Source organism: Nyctibius grandis, chromosome Z, assembly GCF_013368605.1.
Source record: "Nyctibius grandis isolate bNycGra1 chromosome Z, bNycGra1.pri, whole genome shotgun sequence".
Classification (NCBI taxonomy): Eukaryota; Metazoa; Chordata; class Aves; order Nyctibiiformes; family Nyctibiidae; genus Nyctibius; species Nyctibius grandis.
The window spans coordinates 55,159,734-55,175,774 of record NC_090695.1 but is presented as its reverse complement, the minus strand read 5'-3'; the positions used below and the strand labels follow the sequence as shown (position 1 = coordinate 55,175,774).

General features: G+C 41.4%; 1 protein-coding gene across 4 annotated transcripts in view; it reads right to left on the bottom strand.

Moving 5' to 3' along the window:
• The window catches only part of GAK (cyclin G associated kinase), an 86,055-nt gene that overhangs the window by 16,999 nt on the left and 53,015 nt on the right, over nt 1–16,041 (bottom strand). For all 4 annotated transcript variants that reach the window (XM_068422433.1, XM_068422434.1, XM_068422435.1 and 1 more), the window contains 5 exons: nt 12,621–12,779; nt 11,378–11,836; nt 9,205–9,375; nt 1,912–2,046; nt 1,428–1,547 (listed from right to left, as the gene is read on the bottom strand). In XM_068422433.1, the coding sequence (XP_068278534.1) occupies nt 1,428–1,547; nt 1,912–2,046; nt 9,205–9,375; nt 11,378–11,836; nt 12,621–12,779 (1,044 nt within the window). The remainder of the gene's footprint in view (nt 1–1,427; nt 1,548–1,911; nt 2,047–9,204; nt 9,376–11,377; nt 11,837–12,620; nt 12,780–16,041) is intronic.

Sequence of the window (16,041 nt, the reverse complement as noted above, 5' to 3'; positions counted from 1 at the left end):
CTAACTACCTTTAGCTATTGTTTCTTTTCTGTTTATACAGCATTCCCAATTAAGCAGCTTTCACTTTCATAACTATTTTTCCTGAATAATGACTTGTATATGAAGGCCAAAACACTCCTATGAAAAATACAACACCGAGTTTAAACTTCCTTCTAACTCCTGAAAATTCAGTTCAAGCCTGAGAAGGTTAACTAGCAAAGTGACATCTGGCTACTTTTTAATGCAGTCATTTTTCCTATTGAAAGTTAACTGAAAGACTAATGAATTGATCTAAATCCTGCTAAAATCAGTACAATTTCTTCCACTGGTTCAGTGGGTGCTATACCCACATCTCCAAGTCAAAGATAAATTGATTTTTTTTACTGTCACACTATCTATAGATTTAACAAGTCCATACTAACCTGAACTGTTAAACTAGAATTTTTTTGTAAATTGTTCACTGCAGAGCAGCCTTATTGGTACTGCTTCAACACTAGAATTTTGCAAGTACTTATGCAAAGGCAACATAAAGAAGTCAAACATTCTATGTTACCTTGTGTTTATACATGGTAATTCCACCAAGAAGGCAATCCATTCAATACACAATGCTAACTGCCAAGGCAACCAGATAAAACCTCTGTCAGCTCCAAGGCAAGGGAAAAGCACACTTCTGCAATTCAGCAACTCAACCACTATAGGCCGTTCCAAATCATTCCTCAGATTCTTGTCAGCTAGTCACATTTTACAGCCACAAATCAGCCATTTGCTATGGCAGTGTGTCCTGAAATGCAAGCACCTCCACTCTTTTTATTGCCCTCAGTTCTTCTGCTGTTTGAGAATGCTGCAGGGCTAATTCCTGACTTTGGGGTGAATATAACATCCTGGGACAAGTGTTACTCTGCGATGTGTCTCATCTTCCGTAACATCTTGTGCACACCACTGCAAACTGACAAGTGTCCATAATGCTCATGGTACTGATGCACAAGTATGGGCCTGATTTGTGCTCATCTTACAACTCAGATATGAATAGCAGAGCTATGAAGGCCTATGAATTCAAAGACAAGCACTGAATTAAAAGGAAAACAACTATCACTTTGGACCTAACAGAATTTAATCCAGCTTTCATTTTATATCCTTCACAACACAGTATCAATGCTACATAAGAGAACTCATGCTCAGTTACTGAATCAGCGATCCCTGGTTCCTCTTACCTTGTCAACTAGATTCTGAAGCATTAAATATTTATACTGTTTCTAAATCACACAAACTTTGTAAGGATTCAGTCTTTTCTCATTACTTGTCTGCTCTCAGCAACTGCCTCAAGCTGGTTATTAACAACTAAAAGGAAACACCTTCCTTTATATAAGTTATCAGTTACATTTATTGGTACAAGAAGCAAATCAAACCTTAGAAGCATTAAGTGTAGTCTCTTAGAAGTGAGATCTTACCTGGAAGACCAGATCCGAGATTGGCAAGATCAGCAAAAGGATCAAAGTTCTGAGATTTCGCCTGGCTGAAAGACAGACCTGAAGACACACTGGACTGGCTCGCTGTGGTAAAAGCTTGATCTGTATAATAAGAAAACGCATCATGTACTTGGTGTATTTGGAAATTGAGAGAATGAATAAAAGTACTATTTCCACAACACCTCGTGTAAACCTCCCCAGCATTCTGCTCCATGACATCTTTTACCATGACAAGAACCACCATTACTATAGACAACTGAAGCTATTTTGTTCCTCTGCCTTGAACTTATTCTGAAAAACTACACGAGTGCCTTACTAAAGGGGCATTTAAGCACACGCGCATGGAGTCCTTTCAGCAACAAAACAAAAAGACATGAAGACATGTGCAGCAGTTTCAGGTGATCAAACTGACCAAGGCTGGAATTTTCCTTATTCCCTCTAATGGAAGAATTTCATTTCATAATACCTTCAAAAAGTGGCTTCAACTGTGGTGATGCTACATTGCTGGTTGCTGAGGAATCTGCCCAAGAATCCCATCCACCTAAGAGATCTGGGTGGCTTGTAGAAGATGATATTTTAGGTGGCTCTGTTGTCAAATTCCCTACAGAAGGAAAAAAATCTTTGATTATTCTTTTGAGAAAACCATCACAATAATGGATATTTTGCCAATACCAATAGAACTGTGTACCACATTGTCAACTACAATGACGAACCACATAGGTTGATTAAATTTCTCCATTACAGTCATGCAGTCTTAAACATGACTTGGAAGGGTTTTACCACTGCAGTTCCTTCATTTGTATTTGAAACATCCCATGCACTTCAAAGAAGATATTTTCATGCACAGGCAATGCTATGAATGGGGCAAAAGGACAAGCTAAGGCTAGTCCTTTTGGACTAGAACTGGGCATGCTATGAATTGGACAAAAGGACTAGCTAAGGAATGGCTTCCAGGCATGCTGCTGTTCCTTACAACACAGCAGGTAAGGAGAAAGCAGCAGTGTTTCATAACACTCAGCAGTCTGGGTGCTACACAGGTGGAGCCAGGTCACTTCAAACCACCCCAGGCCTCATGTGACAAGGGGAGCTCTTGACAAACTGATAGCCACTTTAGGTTCAATACCTGAATGAATGCATGCAATTAAAGAGCAGGATACAGGAAGAGTAATCTCTTTTGGGAAAAGATTGAGAGAATCACTAGCTCCATGGATAAAAGCTGCTTTTTGTGTGCAAAGTAGTAAAATTACCATGCCAACTGAAAACAATGAAACAGTTGCACTCAAAAGGGTGCAAGGGTGCTTCTACTAACTTCTATAAAGTGTCACATCCAACATAGGGTTATAACTGCCACCCCTGATGCTTGCAAATGATCCCCCCCTCCCCTTTCTCACTCACACACAGTATGAGGTGAGCCAACCTCAGAATGAGAGGTCCTAGGTAGCGAACACTCAAAGTTGCATGCCAGCTCTGAGCATTCCCTTTGAGCACAGCTTGTAGAGACTCACAGTGAAGCAGGACAGCTTTTGAATATAACTACCCCTTCAACAGCTATGACAACAGTCAGTGCTACAGGGAGAAGTGATATTTCAGCAAAACCAGTATGTTTAGCAGTGCTCTAAGACATTTTGAAGACCTAGAGTTTGGAAAGGTAACCCAGCCATCTTTACAAAAATAGTGACGTTTTGATGCTTTGGATGTTTTAACTGCTACATCATGGCTTTTCACTTCTCTCAGCTTCTCAGCTTTACATTCTGAATATTGATACCAAATCACAAAATGTATTTTATCTTATTTGAGCAAATAATTTGAAGCAAATTAAACATCCCCTCAACGACCTCAATCCACTAATTCTATTTATACTTAGATCTTACAGTTGCAAAGAGAGCACATCAAATACTCTGCAATGAATGTCTGCCAAGAGCCTGTATTACAGCAGTCATGCATGTGAAGGAAAACATAATAAAATGCATGAAGTAGCCGCCAGAGTCTTCTGAAGGTACAGCACAATTTTCAGCACTATTCTCCAGACTTAAGCCTCATCTCCCTGCTTCTGAAACCATGGGAGAAACAGTCCGTATTTGCCTCAGTACTCAGGACCCCAGCTATCTGCTACACAGGGTGTCACTGTCTATACACAAAGTATCCAGAAGTGTCCATTCCATCAGTTTAGAAATTTGCTGTACCATATGCCACTCCCAAACATTAAGCGGGCCTTGAATTAATATTAGTATTGATTTTTAAGCTAGAAATCATTTTGGTTTATGATCTCTGCTATCACAAGTATTTACAGGAGCATGAGGAAATTTACAACCACTTACAGAATTAACTATAATAAAACTAAGTTGAGAAAAACAAGAATAAAGTAAACTACAGCTGAACACATTTGAAAGATTGAGAACACACTATGGGAATAGGTGGTTTATAACTGCTGGCTTAAAAGCAGTCAAGGTTCATCACCTTCCACACCCTGAACAAAGCAGGGAGTAGCCTGCTATGTACAGCAGTAAATTCACTATGAATAGTACAAGCTCACATACATCCACCACACTTATCAGAAAAATCTGAAATAATGGAGTACAACGTGCAATATACTGAACAAATAAGATTAATCACCTCATGGAACTGTTTATTCTTATGCTATATTCTTTCTAGTTGTACAATTTGCACATAACACTATTTCTTGATGTTAAAGTCTATTGTAACCAACATGATACTCTGACTTCCACATATTCTGAAGAGGTATGATGAGACCACAGGCTGAATCCCTTATTTTTGTAACCTGGCACACTGGAGTTCATACAGACACATTAAGGTAAAGGAGCATATGTCATGGTTTAAAGCTGGGCTGGCTATTAAACCTGTGGCAGATGCTCTCTGTTAACTCTCCCCCCCAGCTCCCGAAGGGAAAGGGAAAAGGGAGAGAGATTTCTGGGTTGGAAAGTTAAAACAGTTTTAATAAACTATAATAATGAAAAAGAATATAATAATAATAATAGAAATAATCAAATATATACAAATATATATACAAAACCAAGATCGAGCTCCCCTGATGTTGGCCACATCTCCACCAGCACTGCAGGGCAGGCTCCGGGAAGGCCCAGGATGGGCCCAGCAACGGACAGGAACTGGATTCAGGGATGCACGGATCGGGATCGGGGGCAGCAGGAAAACAGACAGAGTCCTCTTCGGACACTGGCCATGGCAGAAAGAGAGCGAGACCCTCGTGATCCCCCCGCTTTATACTGAGAATGACGTGTATGGGATGGAATACCTTCGTCGGTCAATTTTGGGTCACCTGCCCTGTCCGCTCCCTCCCTGCAGGTGCGACCCCCCTTCGGCTCTTCACTCGTAAGCAGTGAGGAATTCAGCAGTGACCTTGGTTTCTCTAAGAACAAGTACAGCAAGAGCCTTTCTGCATAACATCCCTACCGGTGCCTCAGCAATAACTACAAACTTCGAGTGTTATCAGTCCTGGAAGCAGACACTGTCTGCAAAACATGCAGTTGGTTTCAGAAAGTGCAGTTACTGAGAAGAGACTTAGCTGAAAGTAAAAATCACTGAAAGGAAAACTGGCCTGGTTTAGGCCAAATCAGGACAGCAGAATATCTAAAAATATGAAGCATGGCTAAACATTTCAAAAGTTGAAGCAATTGAGATCATGGGCAAGCAGATCCATACCTGCTTGTCCCTTAAGTTCTTCTTTAATGCACATATTTATAATCCTTAGCCATACAGCAGTAAACCACTGTAGGTCAGGGCATAGTTCTTAACTAACATTGCTAAAACCAAGCTAAGATGTAAGAATAAGTTGGTGGTAATCACATCATACTTTCCAGCTTCCCAAAAATAAGAGACCTGCGTTTTCACTACATCCTACACACAACTTCACATTAGGTTTCTTTATTTAACTTGTCATCTCTACAGGAAATCCTTTAATCACAGAGGACAACAGGATTTTCTGTGAACCAAGAGGCTGGTTTAGTATGATGCAAAGTTTTTTAATCTTGTCTAAAGCCTGACTGAAAACACAGTTGCCACAGAAACTACAACTCAGGAGAAGACTACACTGGTCACTCACGTTTCTTTTGATCACCTTCTACATCTCCAGCTATCTTTTGATCAGATCAGTTCATTCTCGAAGAGGGAAATACATTCCTGACTTTACTTGCATTACAGATTACCTGCGCTACCTGCATATCCAAACGAACAAATTCTGTTCTCAAAAATGGTCACTGAACAGATACCTACTAAGGAAAAACAGACACTCTTCCAGCTACTGATGATTGCTTGTTTTTGCAAGTGTGGCCACTTAAGAGCAGGTTATCGATTCTGAAGTGAACAGTCATCCTACCTACTAGCTTCTCTGCCGAAGTACTACAGCTTTTCACAGAAAATTACTTTGTTAATACACTGCCATTTTAGCAGCAACTGCTCAACATTTTCATGTTACAGGATAGAATGCCTTAACAGACCAGATACCTTTAAGAACTACCTTTCCTATAAATTGAAATTACATTTTAAAACTCCCATGATTTTAAATTTCAAGCCACATTGAGAAATACAAGCCTAAAATTCTAATTCTTGAACTTGTGTTCACCGAAACAGCTTTTCTCCTGTTATCTATAGAGGTTTAGTAGTTGTTTACTACTGAAGAAAGCTTATCCATCACTAAAATTTAGTTCTAGACACTTGTTACTGCTCCAACAGCAGTAATATGAGATTCATCATATCTCATTGCTGCAGTTTATTTTCAATGAATATTGACACTATTAATTCATTTTTAGTGAGTTTAAAATTGTTTCTCACTTTAATGATATTTTGCACTTTCTTCTGCTCTCTCAACACAATTCTTCCAAATATGTCATTTGAGAACATGCTCTCAATTTACCCTTTCTTCTCCAATTATTAGTTCTCATGTCCTTTCACTGACGCTCACTCATTTGTATTAAAAGCATTATAGCTATTAATACTCCCAACTTCCTTGCTAAAATTGACACCTGTGACTGGATGGAATGCTAAAGGCTCAAAACTTAATTTCAGCTAAACACATAGGAAAGCTGTAATTTGAAAGGTAAATGTAAAAGAGCACGAAATGTTACCCCAATTCCTCCACTTTCATAGGGTTTTAAAGCCTGCATAGCAACAGACATATTGGGAAATCACTGCATAACAGCAGACCGAAGAGAAGAACAATGGAACACTTTAAGCATCTTCTCCCTGTGTTGACAGAAAGCTCCAGAAATTACATTAAACTAGCAGGTACGCTAATGCATTTACCAGGGTGCAAGTTAGCCACCAAAATTAGAAAGAGTAAGCATAAAACAAGAAGTGTTGAAGTCAGATATCAAAATATTTTTTCTTTTTCTTCTGTACTTGCTCAAATGTTACCAACAGCTCAACATTGACAGCAGTCTCCTTGAGGCTGCAGGTTAACATTTATAGAGCAGAAATTAGCATTTATGTATTTTTGTAACTTAAATTTAGTACATAAAAGGGTTCTCTGTCATGCAGGGATTTGGAGCACCTCTGATATGAGGACAGGTATTGTTTAACCTGGAGAAGAACTGGGGGTGGGCAAGCTTATGAACATATATAAATATTTAATGGGAAGAAATAAAGACAACTGAGCCAGACTCTTCTCAGTGCTGCCCAGTGGAAGGACAAAAGGCAATGGACACAAACTGAAACACAGAAAACTCCATTTACATGGAAGGTTTTTCTGTATGAGTAGTCAAACACCAGCACAGGTTACCCACAGAAGTTGTAAAGTCTGCATCCTTGGAAATAATAAAAATCAGCAAGGACATGGTCCTGAGCAGTCTGTTCTACTTGACCTTGCTTTGAGCAGGTTCACTGGACAATCTCCAGATGTCCCTGCCTCTGAAATAGATTTTGGCTGAGATGATGCTCCACAGATCAGTATTGATCAAATCTTCTACTGAACAGAAAAAAATATAATCTGTTCGGTAACCTCATGCAATGACAACAATAGTGTCATAACTAAAAATGGCATGAAACTGGCAACTATACAAGTATGCAACTAAAATATACAGCTGTTACTCTATCTATTGGATAGAAATGTTGCAAAGAAAGCAGCGAGTAGGATCTCAGCAGAATCAACCACAGCTGTAATATAATGCTTAAATACATGGTAGAGAGAGCAATTAGCTGGCTAGCCTTTTATTTCAGGGAGGAAGCCCTCACCTCAACCTGGCAAATACTGCATCTTTTCTTATCCAGTTTCTCTGTAGCTAACACTCAGACTGCATCACCTAGAGCCAGGGTAAACTAGACAGACTGTCCAGCAAGGAGGGCAACTCAAAGTTGCATGCAATAAGCTCTGGGAAGAAAATGCTAGTGGATTCAGGGTGAGGAATGTGATACCACCATTCCTAACTACTTCCAATTTATAAGTGGGGGTCTGCAGGGATGGCCTCTGTGAGGAGGCCTGGGCTACCCTGTGCTGGACACAGCCAGCTCAAACAGACCCACCACAGAACACAGCTGAGCCCCTCAGCCAAGATGGTGGCATCTCCAGGAAAACATGTAAGAAAGGGTAAAAAATGCTGCACAGCAGCTGTGAGAGGAGTGAGAAGAGTGTGAGAGAAACAGTGCTGCAGAGACAAGGTCAGTGGAGAAGGAGGGGGAGGAAGTGCTCCAGATGCCAGAGCAGAGATTCCCCATAGCCCATGGAGAAGACCACAGTGGAGCAAATATCCACACTGCAGCCTGTGGAGGACTGCACACAGGTGGACATGCCCTGGATGAAGCCGCAGCCCGTGAAGAGTTGCCCACGCAGCAGCAGGCTCCTGGCAGGACCCACACTGGAGCAGTCTCTTCCTGAAGGACTGTACCCTATGGAGACTCGTGTTCTTGAAAGCCTATACCCTGTGGGTAGGACCCATGCAGGAGCAGGAGAACAGTGTGGGGAAGAAAGAGTAGCAGAAGAGCTGTTACAGACTGACCACAGCTTCCTTCCCTGTGGAGAGCACCCACAGTTTTCTTTCCATGTCACATTTACAACACAACACTTCTGGCTCTACCGCTCCATCATTTTTGCAAAGGTATGTTTCTCTTTGAAGAATAAGCATGGCTAGAAGCTCCGTTTAGTAACACTTTGGAAATAATTTGCTTAGGACGGAGATACAGGAAGACCAAACATATCACAAAGCTTTTTGTTTAAAGATTAATAGATTTTAAAATAAATGCATGAGGAAAGGGCTTCACCAAGAATATATCAGAGAAATTAATTGAAGCAAATAAGATTAGAGTATTACATAATGTACTCTGTAAGTATATTAACAGAATGCATTCAGGTCAAGAAGGTCCAAGCTAGCCTTAGCTTGCATTTTAATAACCGGCTGTACTATAACTTGACTTGCTCATTTCTTTTCCAAGGCTTCAAGAAAAATCTTTAAAATCTGAATACAATCAAAACAGCATTCTGTCATCTAGAAAGTAAGTTTGCAGGTGTTTGTGTACTCTCAGTTCTAAGAGCTCTCAGAGGAAACTCCAGCTCCTAACAGAAAGTTAGCAATGCTAGAAATCCTCTTTCATCATAAATATTAGCATGATATTATACAGGAAACCCTTGCTACTTGGTGCACTTCTATCTGCATTCCCAGAACATGGAGCTAATTAAAACAGCAGTCACAACAAGTGGATCTATTAAGACACTAATCCACCTTGACTAAGCTGAAAGACAAAGGCACAGAGCAGCAGAAACTCTTGAGAAACAGAACACCAGAAGCACACTTACCTAAATTTAAGAAATCTGAGCTGGAAGAAGGCGGAAGTGAACTGTGAGTGGAAGGGACTGTACTAGCTGTAGATGTTGAGTTTGGATTAAGAAAGTCTCCAAAGACATCTGGACCAGATAGGGCTTGATTCTCTGAACTTGATGACATTGTGAATGGGTCAAAAGGATCAGCTAAAAAAGAAGCAGAAAACAAAATTATCTTACAACAAATTTTGGAATAAACAAAGTTGAAAAAGCCTTACTCCTCTGGGGGCACAGGCAAAAAGTAGAGTTCATGTTGGTAACTGCAGCAGCCTTCTAAGAATTTTTCATGGTGAAGGTTCACCATCTGTCCCTTCCTCTAGACATCTGTACTTTCATGTTGGTACAAAAAGTATTTCAGCCATACACAATAGGAACAGCTATGTCTTCAAAAACAAATCCTTAGCAAGGCTGCATACATTCAATAACATTGTTACTTTCATACATGTAAGACACCTTAAATTTGAGTGATCATCTGCTTACAAACAGAAGAACTACATTTTTCAAGTGCTCTATAATGCCAAACCTCTGAAGAATTTAAACAAAACAAACTATTAAGCTACTAAAAAGAATATCAAGTAAAACATTCATACTACCACTTTGACTTGAAGGCATTGGTGACTCTGGAGCAGAAAGCGCATCAACTCAAGAATGAAAACCAACAGAAGCAAGGCTTTCAACAGGTCTCTAGTGATCACAATAAAGAAAAAACGGATTGGAAGAGTATTTATAGTCAGCATGAGGTAACATGTGACAGCTGGAATCATGGCTCAAGATCTTCCTGTTTCTGCTGCCCTCTAGGGTCAAAATCCTCAAGAGCCCAGGGACTCCTGCCAGATTCACTCAGAAGCTGAAGAGAAGGAATAATCCTGCCATAGTGCCCTAGCACATCCTGAGGTGACAATCACATTGTACAGGACACAGTAACACTTCAAAAAACAAACCCTGGATTGTCATCAGACTATCTTACTATAACATCACATGTACACAAAACCTCAAGTACAAGTTTGATGTGCAAACTGAAATACAACAGTGGCCAAATATTCTCACTTCTGCAATTACCTTTCTCTTATCTAATTCAAGGGTAGAGTGAGATAAATACATGACTACCGCCCAAGTGTTTTATGAAGCAGATAAGAAAGGCATAGTTAAAGAAAAATAAGTATCAAAGCTTCTCCTTTTATAGATTTCTGCCTATGTAAAAAAGGTAAATCAAGTGATTCCTCATTGACCACAGTAACAAAGTTCAATACTGAACTGCTTCAAAAAAAAGAAATACTTTAAATAGCCTGAATGCTCTACAAAAACACTTTGCAGCAATATGTAGATTAAAGCTTTTAGTCCAAGTGAATTACCTTTGTGCAAATAAGCTAAACCTTGTAAGAGTTTCCCAGATTATTTGACTAATATTCCCAAAAATCTTACTGCAACTTCAGGCAGAGAATTGCTATTCCCAAAAGTTAAGTCATGTGACTTAAGAGCTAACTATCCATTAGTAAGAGGAACAGAACCTCTAAATTAAAACACCTTGTTTTAAACACCAGATAGCAGTGTGTAACATTCTCTTTCAGGATACAGACCTGCCAACATCATGAGTAAAACCAGCAAGAAAACACCTTTTAGCAGTACCATTACCCTACTGGTTTGAACAGTAATCTACAGGATTTCCAGTGGCCTAGCAGTCTTACATGATTAACTCTCAAAAATCCCACATAGACATTTGACTTAAGCAGCACAGCTCTGTACATCTAATGCTGTAGCTTTATGTAAACTGCAAGAAAGCAGCATGTTATTACAATTCAATGCCTTAGCAAAAGAATTTTACACGTGGATTTAGAAACAGATCTAGCATGTAACATTTGTATGAGAAAGCTATGGATTCTTTAAGAATACTGAATCTCCTTTAAATTCAAAATTTGATGCTTTTCTGTTTACATGGTTTAAAGATATTAGCAACATAACAAAATACCTGGATAATAAACAGCAACTTGGCTCCCTCATGCAGTAAAAGCATCTATTCTATGCAGATTCTTGCTATAGACCAACATGGCTTCAGTGTACAGATCAAAACATGGTACTCGTTTTCTAAGCACAATGCAAGCAGTTTTTCTCTGTTGGCCAGCCAAAGAGTACTGATGTTGAATTCACATACCTGAAGACATTGCAGCTGCTGAAGATGTACCCTGAGTAGCAGCTGGAGACTGGCTGCTGAAAAAGAAATCTGTTCCTTGTCCAAGAAGATCTCCAGTGGGTTCTTCTGAAATCTGTGATGAATTACCCACCAAGAGATTGTTCAACAAGTCTGCATTACTTGGTGAAGAGTTTATTTCTGAGACAGGTTGTTTCTGTTCTGAGGAAATATCAGAGTCTAGTCCCAGTAAGTCTACATTCTCTTCAGGAAGAGATTTTTGTAACAGTGCAGATGAAGCTTCAAAAAGCAACTCTCCTTCTGGAGTAGTAGTGTCTTTTTCATCAATTACTGCACCTTCTTCACCTGGATATGTAGGGAATTCCTCATCTGAAGGATCACTCTCCTCCCTGTCATCAGATAGTTGGACATGATCATTTTTAGATGAACTGTCCTCTATGCCACTTTCCTGACTTTTTCCTTCTGCATAAAAAGAAATAACAGCTTTAGATTACCAGGATTCTTCTGCCAACTAAGATAAGACAGACTTATACAGTGAAATGATATGAAATTAATCCTCAATCAATGAAAGCTCACAAAAGAATTGATGAAAAAAGAAGACCTAACTGCTGCCTACCACCACTTTGTACAGGGCAGACAAAGGGGCAGCTCACTACCATACCTGCCACTCTGCAAGTGCAGGTATTATGAATTTTTTCAAAAAGAGACTGACTTGGACATTGACTTCAGACATCGTACCCCTTATGGCTTAGAATATCACTCAGTAAACTGCTGCTCCACTCAGTGATAGCATTCAATCACAGCATAAGCTGTTACTGACTTTTTTGCCAACAAAGCAGAACCCAGAAAAAGGGCTTACACATGCACTATAAAGTTATTTTCTCAGTCCATACATACTGATCTGGACCCCGCTGGCTAGTCTACTTTGTTTCCTCTGTTCCTCAGCCAGCCTAAGCGGGGCTGTGGGAATGCAAGAGCTTCCTTGCAGACTTTTAAGATTTTTGCAGAAAAAGAAAAATTTAGCTCAGCATTTAAGTTACACACAATACCAAAAAAACATTACTTGGTGTTTATCCAAATGAAGTGGAATGATCACTTGTTAACCTGCAGAGCTCACTCTTCAAATATTTTTTTCTCATGGTCTGGTGAAATAGTGACTTTTGCTGCATGAGGCTTAAGCACTCATTGGAAGGTGTACAAGGCAACAAATATACAGTAAACAGTTACTTCAGAAGAAAACCTGTACCTTTCCAGTCCAGAGAATGAAAGAAGTTATTTGCATCAGTACTACTGCTGTGCGAGGATTCTGTCTCAGTAGGTGCACTCTCTGAAGACTGCTCCAGCTGTGATGCTTCTGCTTCATACTGTGCAGTTGAACCTGGTTGTCTAGGCAGCTCCGGTTTCCCTATAAGATAGATTTTAATCCAGAACCCTTAGAGAAACTTCTAAAACTAAACCCTGATCATAGCAGCTGGTATTTGACTTTCGGACTGACAGCTATAGTAAGATAACTGTCTCAAAGTGTCCCTTACTCTGCAATGGCAGACTCCTGCCTCCACTCCCCATTTGAAACCACCATTGTTAACTTTGTTTCAACTGCAAAAGCTGGTAAGACCCTATTTGCAACTATAACATTAAATTAACTCAGAGCCATAACAAAGCACTCAAGCATTCTATTTACATTTGTAGGAAAATATAATTAACATCTCACTTGAACCAACCACCCCCTAAAATATGCAAGAGCTACAAACAACATCTGCAATAATGAACAGAACATCAGAAAACAGCAAGTGCAGCTACAGAAAAAAAACAGACTTTAAAGTGAGAGAAGAACATTGAGTTGTTAACATCTCAAAGGAGTTAAGTAATACACTGTGTGCTGTGATTAACTACTCCTTACATTTCTTATTTTACTGAGATCAGATATTAAGTGACTCTTATGTAAGCCTGAGTTGGGCCGAGTTACCTACTGCTACACCATCTCCCAAAAAGGAGGCTTCCTCAAGGCAAATAAGACTCCCTAAATTAGTAAGTGTTCATCCACTGTTCGAAAGAATTAGATGAATGGTTGGGAGAAATCTATTTGTCTAAATCTAAACACCAAGCTGGTGGAGCACTTTTTCACCCTCCTTCCACATACTGAGTTGTAGCTTATAGAAATGCTGAAAAAATAGTCCATCTCAGAAAACACACATGAAAGATCACAATTAATGAAATGGTGCCAATTCAATAAGGCAAGTTTCATAAAACCAGTTCACAGCACTTGCTCTTGTCCTATTCCCTTCCCACTAGTTTTAAGAAATATTTTCACTGGAATTTGAAACCCTTACATTTCATTTCTCAATCAGAAAATGAAAGGGATTTTTAAAAATAGAGTGATTTTTACAGATCACAGAATCACACAATCACACACAGAATCAACCAGGTTGGAAGAGACCTCAGGGATCACCGTGTCCAACCATTGCCCTGACACCACCCTGTCAACTACACCATGGCACTAAGTGCCATGTCCAGTCTTTTCTTAAACACATCCAGAGATGGTGACTCCACCACCTCCCTGGGCAGCCCATTCCAATGTCTAATAACCCCTTCTGAGAAGAAATTCTTCCTGATGTCCAACCTGAACCTCCCCTGGCGAAGCTTGAGGCTGTGTCCTCTTGTCCTATCGCTAGTTGCCCAGGAGAAGAGGCCAACTCCCACTTCACTACAACCTCCCTTCAGGTAGTTGTAGACTGCAATAAGGTCACCTCTGAGCCTCCTCTTCTCCAGGCTAAACAACCCCAGCTCCCTCAGCCGTTCCTCCTAGGTCAGACCCTCCAGACCCTTCACCAGCTTGGTCACCCTCCTCTGGGCTCGCTCCAACACCTCAACATCTTTCTTGAAGTGCGGGGCCCAGAACTGGACACAGTACTCAAGATGCGGCCTCACCAGTGTCAAGTAGAGAGGGACGATCACTTCCCTAGACCGGCTGGCTACACTGTTCTTAAGAGAGGCCAGGATGCCATTGGCCTTCTTGGCCACCTGGGCACACTGCTGGCTCATGTTTAGCCGGCTGTCGATCAGCACCCCCAGGTCTCTTTCCACTTGTAGCGCTGCATGGGGTTGTTGTGGCCAAGGTGTAAGACCCGGCACTTGTTCTTGTTGAACCTCATGCCGTTGGTCTCGGCCCATCTATCTAACCTGTCCAGATCCCTCTGTAGGGCCTTCCTACCCTCCAGCAGATCGACACTCCCACCCAGCTTCGTGTCATCTGCAAATTTACTGAGGGTGCACTCAATCCCTACGTCTAGATCATCTATAAAGATATTGAACAGCACCGGCCCCAGAACTGAGCCCTGGGGAACACCGCTAGTGACCAGCTGCCAGTTGGACTTTGCCCCATTCACCACCACTCTCTGGGCTCGGCCATCCAGCCAGTTTTTAACCCATCAAAGAGTCCACCCATCCAAGCCCCGGGCAGCCAGTTTGTCTAGGAGGATGCTGTGGGAGACAGTGTCGAATGCCTTACTGAAGTCTAGATAGACTACATCCACAGCCCTGCCCTCATCTACTAAGCGGGTCACTTGGTCATAGAAGGAGACCAGGTTGGTCAAGCAGGACCTGCCTTTCATGAATCCATGTTGGCTGGCCCCGATGCCCCAATTGTCCTGCATGTGCCGTGTAATGGCACTCAGGATGATCTGTTCCATCACCTTGCCTGGCACCGAGATCAGGCTGACAGGCCTATAGTTCCCTGGATCGTCCTTCTGGCCCTTCTTGTAGATGGGCGTTACGTTTGCTAATTTCCAGTCAGCTGGAACTTCTCCAGTTAACCAGGACTGCCGGCAGATAATCGAGAGTGGTTTGGCAAGTTCATTTGCCAGTTCCTTCATTACTCTGGGGTGAATCCCATCCGGGCCCATAGCCTTGTGGGTGTCCAGTTGGCACAGCAGGTCACTAACCGTCTCCTCCTGGATCATGGGAGGTTCACACAGCCCCCCATCCCTAACTTCAGGCTCTGGGGGCCAAGTCTCCTGAGGACAACCGATCTTGACATTAAAGACCGAGGCAAAGAAGGCATTGAGCACCTCTGCCTTTTCCTCATCCCCTGACACTACACTACCCTCCTCATTCAGCAAGTGGTGGAGGCTCTCCTTGACCCTCCTTTTGCTGTTGATGTATTTGTAAAAGCTTTTTTTGTTGTCTTTGACTGTAGCAGCCAAATCGAGCTCTAATTGAGCTTTGGCCCTTCTAATCTTCTCCCTACACGACCTGGCCATGTCCCTATAGACCTCCCAAGTTACCCGACCCTTCTTCCAGAGCAAGTAGGCTCTCTTTTTTTCCCTAAGTTCTAGTCTAAGTTCCCTGTTTAACCAGGCCGGTCTTTTTCCCCGACGGCTTGCCTTCCTACAGACTGGGACAGCCTGTTCCTGAATATTTAGCAATTCCCTTTTGAAGCATGTCCAGCCTTCCTGGACTCCTTTGCCCCCCAGGACCGACTCCCAAGGGACTCGGTCCACCAGCCTCTTAAACAGGCTAAAGTCTGCCCGCCAGAAATCTAAGGCAGAAGTTCTACTCTTGCCCCTCCTTACTTCCCCCACTATCGAAAACTCTAACATTTCGTGGTCGCTACTCCCAAGACGGCCACCAACCCTCACATCTCCCACTAGTCCTTCTCTGTTCACAAA